At 38.5% G+C, this 15,097-nt stretch overlaps 1 protein-coding gene across 8 annotated transcripts in view; it reads left to right on the plus strand.

Moving 5' to 3' along the window:
* si:ch211-107o10.3 (uncharacterized protein LOC407663 homolog) overlaps positions 1 to 6,802 on the plus strand; it is a 38,903-nt gene extending 32,101 nt beyond the window's left edge. For 7 of the 8 annotated variants that reach the window (XM_066648375.1, XM_066648377.1, XM_066648373.1 and 4 more), the window contains 2 exons: positions 1,490 to 1,571; positions 5,129 to 6,802. In XM_066648375.1, the coding sequence (XP_066504472.1) occupies positions 1,490 to 1,571; positions 5,129 to 5,197 (151 nt within the window). In that variant the 3' untranslated portion in view covers positions 5,198 to 6,802. The remainder of the gene's footprint in view (positions 1 to 1,489; positions 1,572 to 5,128) is intronic. The other variant, XM_066648378.1, reaches the window with a different exon arrangement.
* Positions 6,803 to 15,097: the final 8,295 nt, after the last annotated feature.

Below are 15,097 nucleotides of genomic sequence, written 5' to 3' on the forward strand. Positions count from 1 at the left end.
ACCAGCCTGGGCACAGTTCTGGGGATCGGCCCCGAAGTCCTTGGGGCCGTCCCATAGACACGACCTTGAGCGGCCGGGGCCACAGTCACGGGAGCAGAAACGGCCGTAGCCCTAGTCACGGGGGCAGAAACGGCCGTAGAAGCCGCCTTCTCTGGGGCTGGAGCGGCCGGGGAAGCCGTGTTCACGAGGACAGGAGCAGCCGTGGAAGCCGCGTTCACAAGAACAGGAGCGGCCGTGGAAGCCGCGTTCACGAGGACAGGAGCGGCCGTGGAAGCCGCGTTCACGAGGACAGGAGCGGCCGTGGAAGCCGCGTTCACGAGGACAGGAGCGGCCGTGGAAGCCGCGTTCACGAGGACAGGAGCGGCCGTGGAAGCCGCGTTCACGAGGACAGGAGCGGCTGGCTGCGCCGCTTTCACGAGGACAGGAGCGGCTGGCTGCGCCGCTTTCACGCAGACCTCCAGACTTGCCAAGATGCTTTCAAGCATCTCTAGGAGGTCAGGAGGGAGTGCAGAGAGGTGCTTGGGAGCTGGGACCCTTGCGACGAAGTCTCTGGAAACAGGAGGCCCTGCAGCGACGCCGTCCACGGAGGCAGGGGACCCTGCAGCGACGCCGTCCACGGAGGCAGGGGCTTGTGCTGCTCGCCGGGCTTGTGCTGGAGCTGTAGAGGGTTTAGGGGGCTTGACAGGTGCACTCATGAGATCCCCTAGAGGTGCGCCCTTGTTAGCCTCACCTCCGTAGCTCTGAGGTTGGAGGCTAACAGCACCTACCCTTAACACCCCCCCCAAAAATTTCCGCGGATCTGAGGGGGTAATCCACCAGCGAGGGGGAGACTCCAGCACGCTTCCTTCGCCGACTCCTTCGACTCGCACTGGCGCAGCTACTCACTTCACGAGTTGATTCCTCCGGTAGAGGGTAAGGAACCGCGCCAGGCATGAGCTGGAGCCAGCTATTCCACTCCACAGCCCTCTCAAACAAAGTCTTTGTTCTAGCTGCGTCCTTTTGTAGGTCGTTCATTCTTTTAACAAAACTTAACGAAACAAACACAACACGACTGGGGCATGAAACGAGCAAGAGAAACGAAGAACACGAAGAACCATACTAAGAACACTATGAAGAACAGAGCTAACGAAACAAGGAACAATACAAAGAACACTACCAAGAACAAACAAACCATACGAAGAACAACACGGCTTGAACAACGCAAACGAAATAAGGAACAATGAACGACCACAGGAAGTGAGGGAAGGGGACTTAAATAACACAACAAACAAGAAACACCTGAAACGGATAACAAGGGTAAAGACGAGGAGGCGGAACAAAGGTGGGGCATGAACATAAACAAAACAAAGCCATGTGCTGAGATAGGAAAACAGACGAAACGAGGGCGTGACACATCACTAACGATGTTGATTTAAAATTTAGCATAAGTAATCTTCCAGTGTTTTTGTGGTGCTGAGCATGTATTTCTCTGTTTGATTTTATTTAATAGTGACTGTGCTGTTAAAGCAGAAGCCCCTCAGGCAAAAGATGATGCAGCAGCTAAGAGACTGTGGGACCTCAGCATTTCCATGGTGGGTCTTGATTGAAGAGGACCAGGGCTATGTCTCAATATTTTGGCTACATAGTAAGCTGTGTGGGGCAGCCATGTTTTAGGCAAGCAATAAAACAGCAGTTTGACTTGCTGTATTTAGACAGTCTCCCATGTTCTGCTAATTTTCAGTAAGATGACTGTTACACGCTAAATGTTAGCTAGCCAGGCTTCAAATCTACTTTAGACCTGTCAAAATATTTTTTCTAGAATGATCAAAAATCATAAAATAATCAAATATCAACCGAATTAAAGACAACATAATTAACATTGCCAAATGCTGCCTATGTATTCAGCTCACTACATAATTTGGACACAATTCAATTTTATCATGCACATTTTTCTAAAATGCAAAGTTTCTGACAACTCTGTGCTTTCAGTGCATTGAATGCTTTTATCTAATTCATACCAAGAAGCAATAGACATATTAATGTTTGAAATTCAAGATAGTAAGAGATTGTGTGTGGTGATTAAAAAGGATTAATTTACTTTAAAGCACATGGTAAAATACATGTGCAAATGTTTTTTGTTATTCCAGCATATTTTTATTATTAAGTAAGCTTTTCATCAAATATATATTCAGTCTTGGCCCAGTTTTATTTTTTATTTTTTTTTGATACTTCAGGCCCATTTCTTTATGAAAAAAATATATACATTATTTGAGGGAAACAGCAAGAACTCATTTAAGAAATAATACCCAAGAGGGAGTGCCATAAAATTAGATATTGGCACTCAATATCTCGTGTTATAGCATGAACCTCGAGTGTATTATTGCAATTATTCCACAGTTCTGTTATCGGTGTTTCATGATAAAGTAGACAGAAAAATATTTGTTTATCAACATTCCACAAGGTAAAATACATCCATTCTGTCATAACCCTTTTCGATGAAATCTGGCCCTTGAACTGTTTCCGTTCAGGATTCCTAAACTTTGGTGCTATGCAGGGATCTAGCCCACATTTGCACCAGTTTGATGGGAGCCAATGTTGCATCACTTCACAGAGCTGCTATCTGTTCTTACCAATGGACTGTAGAAAATATGGACAGCATATCATCTCTTAAAAGTGAAGCCACCACAGGTCTAGTGCCTCTGCTGTTTGGTTGCAGTATGTTGTTTAGCTCTGCCTTGCCCCATATGGCAAAGCAGGCCAAATTCAGTCTAATTTTTCTCCTCTATACTGTATTTTCATCTCCAGTGTCTAATTCCATCAGTTAGTTTTCCTGGTCCTAATATTGCCAGACTTATTCTCTTTAAGAAATCTAATTTTAAAATATTAATCTGCCATTTGTTATATGTTACACTTAAGAATGAGACAGTCTGTAAAACTCATCCCCTTCTCCCAGATCTTTCTGTTTATTAGCTGTCAGGCACCTAGTCAAAAGTACTATCATTTATAATTTCTTATAAGTGTTTCATAACTACTTAAGCTCCTCTCCACCTTAAAAAGCACAAAAGTTGTGTTCTGTCTCCTGCAGAAAGTCCAATTCCAACTTAAACGGGGCCCCAATTACATTCTGGCACATATGGAACTTTCCAGAAATGACTGTGGCTGCAGTAAAATTATCCATTTCACTTGCATAGAAGCTGCAGTTTGAGAAAAGCAAAATCATTAAGGGTTTATAATTAAAGAAATTAACTTATAAAATTCACACTGCTAGTGCATTGCCAACACAGGTGAGCTCTGTAAGAAGGGGAGGGTCTACCGAAATGAGGAGGCCTGCATGGCTTCACATCTGGTCTCTAGTGCGCAGACTCTGGTATTGATTTTGACAACAAAGCATAAAATTTTTGGCCTTATTTCTACAGAACATAAGGCACATTGTCCATGTTTTCAGTCATTGGTTTTAAACAGGACAGCACCAGAGCCAGAGATGCACAGATTAAGTCAGGAAAACGTCACAATGAGTAACTAACCATAACTCTTCGGTCTTTGTGGAGCTTTAGATTGACACACCCACAGACACTGTCATGGTTTCTCTGCTCAGCCTCCCCCACGCACCCACCGCTGTCTGGTAATCACTTGAGATGTTGCTAGGTTAAGTGGGTATGTGGTGGAGTAGTACTTGAAGAGGGTTGGTCAGAGTGCCATTATCATGCAATATTGGTATGTCTCTCAGCCAGTCACTTTGGGGTATAATAAATAATACACTACATTATGTAAAGTAACTTCTGAAAATGCCTGCCTTGAAGTCTGATCAGAAGGTTTTTGTTATAACACTGTAAAACCTGTGCACTAAATCATTCAATCATTCTACAAGAATCACTTATAGCTTGTTAGCATAGTATGCTACATTCAATTTCATTAAAAATGTATTTCTGAGATTTTTCATTTTCTGCAGAATTATGTTTGGAAATATTTTAAGCTGGGGATTTTTTAAGCTGCGTTATATATGCATTGTTTAAAAGAGAAATAAAACAGGCTTGTTAAAATAGGTTGTTTACTTGTCTCCATAATGTGTTGACATATTTTAATTATAACATAGTGTTTACACAAGGTAAATAATATCTATACACAACTTTGAGCAAACAATAATGATGAAGTATAGAAGTATATATTAAGTATATATTTGTATCTTGATTGTTTTTTTTAATAACATTAAGGAGTTGCCTTAAACATCGCCAACTTGCATCATCCACCAGGATGATGTGATGTGGCGAATCCAGGCCAATACATACACAACACCTCAGAAACTTTGTACATAAAGTCTAATATCCCACATACCACTCAACAATTCTGAATGACTTTTTGTGATTTCATAACTTCAAATGGGAGAAAAAGTCTTCCCTAACTTGCAGAAGAGATACAATATTTAAATTTTGTAAACTGTAAAATCATGAAACTCAGAGATATGAAACTGCTAATGTTACTTGTATAAGAAAAATGTGCAAAATTCACTCTTACAGGCAAAAAAACCCTGACTTAATAAATTTAAAAACATGACCTGTGGCCCACTTTCAAGGCTTTGATCAGATTAATATTACTCAGCAAAACTCTGCAATTAAAATCAACATTATTTCAATGAAAATGATAGATTTGTGGGATTTATGTCAAACCTGTGGTTTGACCAGTGCACAGTTGTTGCGTAAATCTCATATTTTCCCATTGGCTCTATATATTTGCATATATGTGGATGTCTTTCCCTATGTTAAATTTATGTGTGTTATTTTGCCCAGGCTTCCCTACTGAAGTTTTTTATCATCATAGAAGTTGTGTAAGAGAGTGAAAGTTAGTGAGACGTTTAATTACCTAATATCTGGGGAATCTGACAACAATTTTTAACACAATCACAACACAATGATGTTGAACAATACACCTAATTATATAAAAATGTAAACATTGCAATCAGTTAAAAACGTTTTATCAAAAAGGATAACTTTACTGAAGACAAACTGTATATAGTGTGTGTGTGTGTATATATATCAGTGATCAGTGATACTGACGTATTATTGGCATGGTCGTGTGTACTGTGGATTTTATCATGCACAGTGTTGTTGTTGTTGTGGTTTTTTATTTTGTTTTTTTTTTGTCTTTTACACAGGTCAATATCAGCATGACACTATTGCTTGGAACAGCATATACTCGTTCTGATACGCCTTTGATACAATAAGCCATTCTGATCTTTCTAAACAGTGCAAGCTAGGCATTGTTGGCACAGCCCTTGTTTGGATCAAGTCTGACATATCTGACTGAAAACTGTAAATTACCCTATAAATGGTATTAGATCTGCCCAGTTACTTGTGAATAGGTTTTAGAACATTGTTTGACTTTTGAACAAATCTTTAGTTCTAGTTTGTTTAGTGTTCTGCTTTGGTCAGGAGCAAGGGAACAGAACTATAAAAATGTATACAGTAGGTCTTAACATCCATGGTGTCAGCACCTTTTAGGCTAGACAGCCAATATCCAAATACACTTAAAGCGGGTGCAATTATACCCCTTTTTATTACAGATTATGCAAGAGTTTAAGAAACAGTGAAGAACTAGATCGTTCCTGTCCAATTAATAATTTTAGAAGAGAAAGAAAATACTTCAACTTTTAGTGGAATAAATGTTAAACCATTTTATTCCAATCAATTTGGGAGCATTTCTATTGGTGCCTTCATAATGAAATTTTCACTCAATTTGCAGGACAGCTTCTGTGTTCAAATGTAGTAAACTAAATATCCACAAAAATGGAGAGACATGGTTTTAATTGGAGAGCAACAACATGCGGAAAATCTGCTTCTCATATCAATCAAAAAAGCTATATTTTATCTCCTGGTCTTCAGGTCCACACAGTTAGTCAGGGTAACAATAACAAAGGCTTTGAAAACCATCAATTACAGTTATAATTAAAGATGTGATTACACTGATTTTGTATTTCTTGTAAATGATAACTTTTTTCTATTACAAGGTCCTGAGGAGGACATAAATTGACACTGTAAGGTGCTGAAGATTTTCTGGAAGGTAGCTCTATGAGTGAAGCATTCAGCCACCACAGTGCTGAACATGAAACAATTGATTTCACTGCAGCAATAGCTGTGCAAAACACAGAAAGACATATATCTGCTTCAACAAAAGCTAAAATCTAAGATTAAACAAGGTATACAATTGAATACATTCAGATACAGATGTTTCACTACTTCACATTGTTTATAATCTTAAGCAGTGCTCTAATTATCACAAAAATCCTATTTTTAAAGACTGATTCTGACTAAGAGATGTGCCATCGAGGGTAAAATACCTAAAATTCCTGCCACCAGTCATTAAACTGTTGTACTTGTCATCTGTGATGTTCTTGGCAAAATGTCCAATCATTACTCATTTGCTCTTCTAACATACAACCACCAAAAGAAAAATTCTGATTCATATGACTTCCATCAGAAGTATGCAATCCATTAAATTATATCTGAAAATTTCTGAAATTAACATGGTTAAAAAACATTTTTCCCAATTGATTGATAGGTTCACCTAATAACTACAATAAAACAGTCCTTATAAAATATAACACACTCTACCCATCCTGACCCATAATAAAGAATATGTAATAAATGTTTATGCATTAGTTATTATTAAACATTAATAGCTCTAAATTAATAAAATCCTCAAACCACACTCGCTTGAATCTACTAGTATCAAATGTTTTCAATGATATATTTATATGATGCCAATTTCTGTGATAGTTCACACACAATAATTCATATAACATACTCTTAATACAGTATTTTTACAACTAATAATGCAGGTATGTATTACTTTCCAATAACAGTTATAAACTACCAGTCATGTACTAATAGTCATAAAATCATTAAGAATAAAACTTATCACAGAACTGTGTAAAAGTTTTAAACACCTGCGTTAATGAGATTTAAAATGTTATTTATCCCAGCAGTAAGATTTTGCTCAAAAACAACAACAACAACAAAAAATCTAATATTGAAATAAAAACAAAGTAAGTAGTGAATGTGTTGGTTTAACCCTTTCCAAATCTCTCCACATTGCAGTCCCAATTTTTATCACCCAATACCTAGCTTTACAGAGGTTAATAAATACTTTATTATTTTAAATCAATATATATTCTCACAGAGAATATCTGAAAAAAAACTTTACTTCTCACTAGCTCACATCTACTACTTCTTAGAAATAAAAATCTTTTTACTTTTTTGTTTTTGTATATGTTGTAAATATACATCACTCTATACAAGCACCACATTTATTGATAAAATAAATTATTGTTTGTGCTTTACTGTACATAGTAAATAAACCATTCAGAGTTATCTAATTCAGGCTTTTATTGAACAAAGGTTCCAAGTTGTGTTCCCTCCACCCGCCCAATGATTCTGAGTAGGCTCCAGTCACACTGTGACCCTAAATAGATGAATAATAAATAAAATGCTACTCCCCTTGGAAATGGATATGTGTTGAACAAACAAACGAACAAACAAACAAAACCCTGTGTTGTGTTAAAGGTAAAATATTTGCTACTGACCCAAATATTTTTACATACATTAAGATACATTGGTTCTTTATAATTAATGCATGTGTCACTTCCTAATTATTTAGTTTAATACAGACAACAAATGAATGAATCAATGAATAATCCAGAACTGTCAGATTTGGCCATATGATACACATTAAAACATATTTTTGTTACATACACTGTCCAAATGATCATGCTAATGAAAAAATTATAAGATTATTTATATAATTTATAATTTCAATGCCTGTTAATGTAAAATGATTTTATTCCAAGTAATTTTGGAACATTTCATTTTGTCCATAATTTTTTTAATTTCCCAGAGCAGAAAGAGCAACTGATGGGTTCAAAAGATGTTGAAAAATTAAGATTCAATATTTTCAGTGGTATAACAGTAATTTAATCATGATAAATTGAAAAAGCATTTTCAGTAACAGTTAATTTAAAACATTATCCATACCTTTGGGGAAACTAGGCTTTCTGGTGCTAAAAACATTAATAACACTCACTTATTTCCTGTTTTCTGATGCAAGTGTCAGGCACATGCCCTTATCAGTTCTCCGTCCAACGGATTCACCATTGTTAGCTGGGCTGGAAAAGTGATAAGGAGATGTGAGCGACCATGAGAAGAATATCCGGTGTCCGGAATGAACATCACAGAACTCCAGGAGCTCACTCCATTGCCCTTTTATAAAAAAACATACCACTAACATCATCTTCAACAATCTCCAGTAGAAGCACAGAGGACAGAAGTGTATCCACACTTCTGTGTTTCTCCACATCTAGAACAGAATAATCACACAGTGAGTTTCAGGTGACTTCTGTCAATCCGTCTGACTTTTCAGTGGAATCATCAGAGTTGAGCTCCACACAAAGAACACCACTCAATCTTCTGTGGAGTTTTATTTCCATCCACTCCACCTACTTTTATTCCAGCTCTCAATCAGTTTCACTCTCAGGCTCACTGCTCAAACCCATTTGACCTCTGTCCTAACAGTCAGAATAAACTCAGTCAGTGATTGGAGGAGAGTTGGACCGAATGGGTGTATCCTGCTCAGGTGTGGCAACAATGGACATTCCGATCTTCTCACACCTGTCAGATTCACTCTGCATCTGCTTCCCTGAAGATAGAAAGGCTATCCCACAGTAAAGAACATTTTTTAAAACAGACATCCTTAATTTCTCTGTAGTTTCACCTTAAAGGCTCCACTTTAAAAGATGAGGAGCTTCTGAACATAAACAAACCAGAGAACACCATTTCCCAACAATCAAAGACATTCCCTTTAATATCTCTGTATTGTATTTGCACAAAAGACAGCAAGATCGGATGAAAAGACAGTGGAGATTTGAGCTGAAGTCTCCTGCTGCTCAGACTTTTCTTCTGAGAAAATGAACTCTGTAATGTCACAGGTTTCAAGCTGATCGTGTCTTTCCCACACCCCTTGGAGACAAAGAATTTTTGGAGATTCCTGCTGTGCTGTTTTCCACTGAATTTTCTTTCAAAATAGTTTGTCCAAATAGTTTAAAATAACACAATTAAGATACCATATCAGGTTTGGTACAACTTGGTTCTAAAGGCTTAAATTCATTCATTGTAAGTGCTTATCCAGTTCAGGGTGGCAGCGAGTCCTGAGTCTAACTGGAATTACCGGGCACAAGGCAGGAACACACCCTGGAGGGGGCACCAATCCTTCACAGTTTGACACACACTCACATATATTCACTCCCACACTTGGACACTTTTGAGTCACCAATCCACGTACCAACGAGTATTTCTGGACCCTGGGGGGAAACTTGAGCACCTGGAGGAAACCCATGTGTACACAGAGAACACACCAAACTCCTCACAGAATGTCACCCAGAGTGGGACTCGAACCCACAACCCCAGGACCTTGGAGCAATGTGACAGCGACATTACCTGCTGCACCACTGTGCAGCCCGTAAGCCTTAAATTATTTATTTATTTATTTTTTACCTTTGGAAAAGACGTAGTACCCCTCAACATAATACTAATAAGAAAAACATGGGGAGGTCCTTGTTTTCACATAAAAAAGATCATTATCCCAATCTGTTTTCTTATGTGCTCTTTTAATGCAAACTCCAAACAGGTTCGAGCATTTACCTGAAATTTGCTCCGGGCAACATACATCACATCAAATTACTTTTCGTGACTAGGATACCAGGAAAGTTTTGCGTGTGTGTGTCTACCAGTAATATATCATGCTGTAGGTACCAAAACATATTTCCACACTTATACTGTGGGGAACTCTCCTCGTGTTAGAGTTAGTATTTTGACTTCATCAAAAGACACAATCCAGGTTTATAACTGTCCATTTCTTGTTAAGATATTTTGCTCCATGAGGACCTGTATTTACTCAGTTTAATCTCTATTCAGAACATGTTGAAGATTGCTGTCATTCACAGAGATATATGCAGGTTGTGATGCCTATATGGGTGGACTTACAAATTGTTACTGGCATAACATGACACAGAGTGAGAAAGACACATAGTTTTCGTGGTCAGATTTTTCTTTTGGTGGTTGTATTTTAGAAGAGCATATGAGTAGTGATTAAACATTTTGCCAAGAACATCACAGATGACTAGTACAACAGTTTAATGACTGGTGGCAGGAATTTTAGGTATTTTACCCTCGATGGCACATCATCAGAAGTTTCAAGGAACCTGGATAAATCTCTGAATGTAAAGATAAAAAGACCAAAACAGGACAATGAAGACCCTCTGCAGCTGTGCAAACAGAGATTTGTTAAGTAAAAGAAAGACCAAAAAAAATACAGTTCCTAAATTGTTATTAAGTGTTGATCTAAGTGTATGTAATTGAATAGAGTGGTAACATTCTGTCCTGTCACAATTTTTTTTGGAAGGTGTTGCAGTCAAAATTGTTTTATTGATGTAAAGCACATCAGCACTCCTTCAGAGCAATCATTGCATTAGAATGTGTAAAAAAATAGTGTCCCTTGAGGTGCAATTCTTAACGTGGAGCAATTTAGTATAAATGAATGCACATTAAACTGTGTGTGTGAGTTCCCTTAGTTAATTTAATAAATTAATGACTATGTGTTTTGTTTCTACTAGCATTCAGTAGGTCAGTAAAGCAAAACAAAACTGAATTGAAAACATGTTAAAAGAACTATAATAAGCTTTTATTTTCACTGTGGGAGCCCAAGGGCAAACAGGGCACATTTTCCTCAAATAAACACTGGGAACTGAACTGGGTGCAGACAGCTGTCCACCCAATTAAAGCACGCTCATTTCACCAGCCTGATCAACAATCAAAACTGTGTTGTATATTGTATATGTGCATGCTACATTAAGACACTTCTTCAGACTTCGTGGTATTCTGTGTTAAATCCCTTATGCTGAAGTGGCAGGCTTCTTCAAAGTCTTTATAATTTACTGCTCCAAAATGAGATGGAATGAAATTTAAATACACTTATTTCCATTGAAATGTAACAATATTTGCCTTGCCTTGTAAACCTACACTTATTTTTAGACAGCTGCTATACAGATATTGAGACTGAGCAGAGTTGTGTTTAGTTTAGCTTGGCTTTTCTGCCTGGATGGCTGTTTCTGGTGGTGATTCTTGCTGAAATCTTACATGCCTGTGTCAGGGCAATGGAGCAGTGGACTCCAGGAGCTTTGTGTTGATTATTTAGCTAAGTTCCTCTGGACTGTGTGAAAATCCATTGCTAAACAAACAGGCCTTGTTCATCCTTTATCTGATCTCAGAGTTCCGCCTGAATCAGACATCAGATTCGCTCATGCAGATAACAGGAGATCTGCTAAAATATCGTCAGCTCTGTATCTGGATTACTGAGCCAGCATTCCGTCGTCACCATCAGCCTGGTATCAGCAAAAGTCATATCAATATAGTCTTTATTCAGAATGGAAGGATACCTGCAAATTAATGCAATTCTTTCCCAAAATTAATGTTAAAAAATTATCTAAACCTCATTAACAGAAATGTTGGGACATTGTATAAATACAGTGAAAACAAGACACTATGATTCATTAGTTCTCTTGAACCTATATTTAACTGACAAAGGCACATTCCTTCAAAACATTCCAAAAAATGTTGGGAGAGTGTTATATTTATCCCTGTTTTACATCAACTTTCCCTTAAATGCACTTTAATCATTCGGCAACTGAGGATACTCATTGTTAAACTTTTGGAATTGGATTTATTTGTGCATTCTTGCTTGATGCATGACTTCAGCTGCATAACAGTCCATGTTTGCCATTGCTTCATTCTCCCCTTCATGCTGTGCCATAGGAGACAGGTCTGGAATGCAGGCAGCTCAGTCAAGCCCAAGCACTCTGTGTCTATGAATCAATGTTGTTGTAGCACATTCAGCATAAGGCCTGGCATTGTCTAGCTGAAATAACCATGGGCATCAAAGTATAAGAATGGTCTTGATGGCAGCATATGTCTCTTTAAAAACCTTGTATACACCTCCATATTAAAGGAAACTTTTCACATATGTAATTCATCTATGCTTCTGTCACTGATGCACCCCCCACATCATGAGAGATATTGTGATTTGCATTTATTGCTGATAACAGTCTAGAAGTCCTCTTTGTCATCAGCACAGAAAACATTATGTCCATTTTTAAAAATAAAGAGTGTGCTTTTGGTGGAAGCTTGTTTTATACCCAATCATGATACCCTTTACTCTTACCAATTGACCTGCTGGTTTTCTGCTGATAATCTGTTTATTGCCTTTTACAAAATGTCCTAAATTATCTGGAAATGGGATTTATATGTAGAAAAAGCAAAAATGATCTCAGATTGGCATGTTATACAGATCAATCTGCTCTGGAGTAGGAGTACAAATTTCAAACAAAGTTGTTTTGTTATTATTATTATTATTTTTTTTTTTTTTTTTGCTGTCATTCACAGAGATAGGGGAAAATTTCACAGTGAACTTATATTCTTTTACTTTAAATAAAGAGCCAAACTGTATTTAAAAAGGGTTATGTGAAAACTCAAAGTACCTTAACCCACTTCCAGTACCAGACTTCAAGTCTGCACAGGCTTCACAAAAAAATATTCATTCATTTATTCATTGTCTGTAACCGCTTATCCAGTTCAGGGTCACGGTTGGTCCGGAGCCTACCCGGAATCACTGGGCGCAAGGCTGGAACAAACCCTGGAGACGGCGCCAGTCCTTCACAGAGCGACACACACTCACATATTCACTAACACCAACAAACACTTTTTGAGTCATCAATCCACCTACCAATATGTGTTTTTGGACTGTGGGAGGAAACCGGAGCACCCATAGGAAACCCACGCAGACCCGTGGGAGCGGGACTTGAACCCACAACCTCCCCTGGAACTATGTGACTGTGACACTACATGCTGGCCACCGTGCTGCCACACAAAAAATAAAAAATAAATAAATAAAAATAAAACCGGGGAAAACATACCCTACTTCTACAACACCCCAAATAAACCAAAATAGCCTTAAGCAATCTATTTAAAAAATGCATTAAATAATACAAATAAAATCAGTCTCAAGCATATCAGCAAAGCTAGAGGTGTAAAATCTTATGTATGAATACAGTAATCCCTTGCCACTTCGCGGTTCATCTTTCACGGATTCGCTACTTCGCAGGTTTTTTCAAGGGGGGTTATGGCCGCTATATCGCGAATTTTGAGGGGAAAATCTAGGAAAACCGTGAAAGATGAATAGCCAAAATATTTCATTAAATCCATTAAAATTTCATAGACTAGGCCTGTAGGTGACAAAATATATCATTTACAAGTATTTCTTACGTACAGTACATGTATTGTTTATGTCCACATCTGAGTGAAATTTACTTACGCTAAATCACAGATTATGAATTACTCTATTAAAGAAACTGGTAGGATATCACATGTAGTTCCAGCTGAAAAACATTACAGAATGGCTGTTTAATGCAAAGGGTGGGTTGTTAACAGTACAAGGAGTGTTTTAAAAGTCCAAATACTCATTAAATACATTAAAAAATATCTTTCCTCTACATCTTGGAAATTCGTTTTTCGCGGGTGATCTTGGAACGCATCCCCTGCGAAAAACGAGGGATCACTGTAGAGCAAGACATAAAAAATAATTCATTGCATTTACTTCACAGGTCCTCATTAACTCTCCTACCACACCAAACAAGGCATTTTACCTTGTAGTTCAGAATGATTTGGTCATCCTCTCAGCACAGTGTGCTGTAACCACTTATCCAGTTCAGGGTCGCAGTGGGTCCAGAGGTAACCTGGAATCATTGGGCGCAAGGCAGGAATACAACCTGGAGGAGGCGCCCAGTCCTTCACAGGGCAACACACACTCACACATTCACTCACATACTCTGACACTTTTTTTTGAGTTGCCAATCTACCTACCAACGTGTGTTTTTTTTGGACTATGTTTTTGGAGGAAACCGGAGCACCAGGAGGAAATACACGCGGACAACACACCAACTCCTCACAGACAGTCCCCTGGAGCTGTGTGGCTGCGACACTACCTGCTGCGCCACCGTGCCACCTTTCATAAAAATTAGATCTTGAAAAAATGAGAACATATTTTCAATATATTCATATATTCAAAATAATGTATGTTTTCCCCTTCATTATAATTTGTTTTTATTGTACGTTTATTGAGCTAGCTCACATCCACAGCCACTGTTTAGCTAAATACATCATCATCATTTTCTTCTCCGCTTCTCCATTTCAGGGTCGCGGTAGCTAAATACATGCACACTGTTAAGTACTGAAAGAAGTGCTACAAAAAGAGCACTCCTCTGTTTGTGCAAGCATTACACAAAGCACATGGTTAACCTAAACCTTAAACTATGTGAGCTCAGTGTTAGGCATACAGTTAAGTAGACTTATAGTTAGGGTGACCAGACGTGCTCTTTTACCTGGACATGTACTCTTTTTTAGACTTAAAAAATGTCCGGGCGGAATTTCACAAACATCCGGGATTTTGTTTTTCTAGAGCTTACATAGAACTAGAGGTGGGCGGATCTATCCAAATATCGATAATATCGATACCAATGTTGGTATTGGTATTGATCAATACTCGTGGAAAAAGATAGATACTCAAGATTTGTTTTTCTTCCGCTAAAGTCTGTGAGCGAGGCTGCGCAGAGCACCCTCCCCCCGCTTAGTCACGTCGCACCTACACGCGGCGAAGACTGCCGGTATCGGCGATACTGGCCCTGTATTTACTTGGTATCGGAACGACACTAAAACTCCTGGTATCGCCCACCTCTACATAGAACTTCGAGAAGCTTTTCGTTTCGTTTTTCGTTTCGTAGTCCCGCCCTCCCCTACTCCGTTTGGTTCGCTTGAGTGAGAAGGGGGCGTGGTTGCCCAGTTGGTAATACAAGCAACTCCGCGTGGGGCATTTTGACGACTGGCAAAATAAAAGCCATATTTATTTCTTCCCACCTATTTTAGTTTGTCAGTGTTGCAGTGTTTTCTACAAATATTGCTGTAGACGCTAAGCGAACAAGTAGTGAAAGGTACTTTTCTTGTCTTGTCTTCTTTTCGTGTGTTGT

This window comes from Hoplias malabaricus, chromosome 16 (genome assembly GCF_029633855.1).
Source record: "Hoplias malabaricus isolate fHopMal1 chromosome 16, fHopMal1.hap1, whole genome shotgun sequence".
NCBI lineage: Eukaryota > Metazoa > Chordata > Actinopteri > Characiformes > Erythrinidae > Hoplias > Hoplias malabaricus.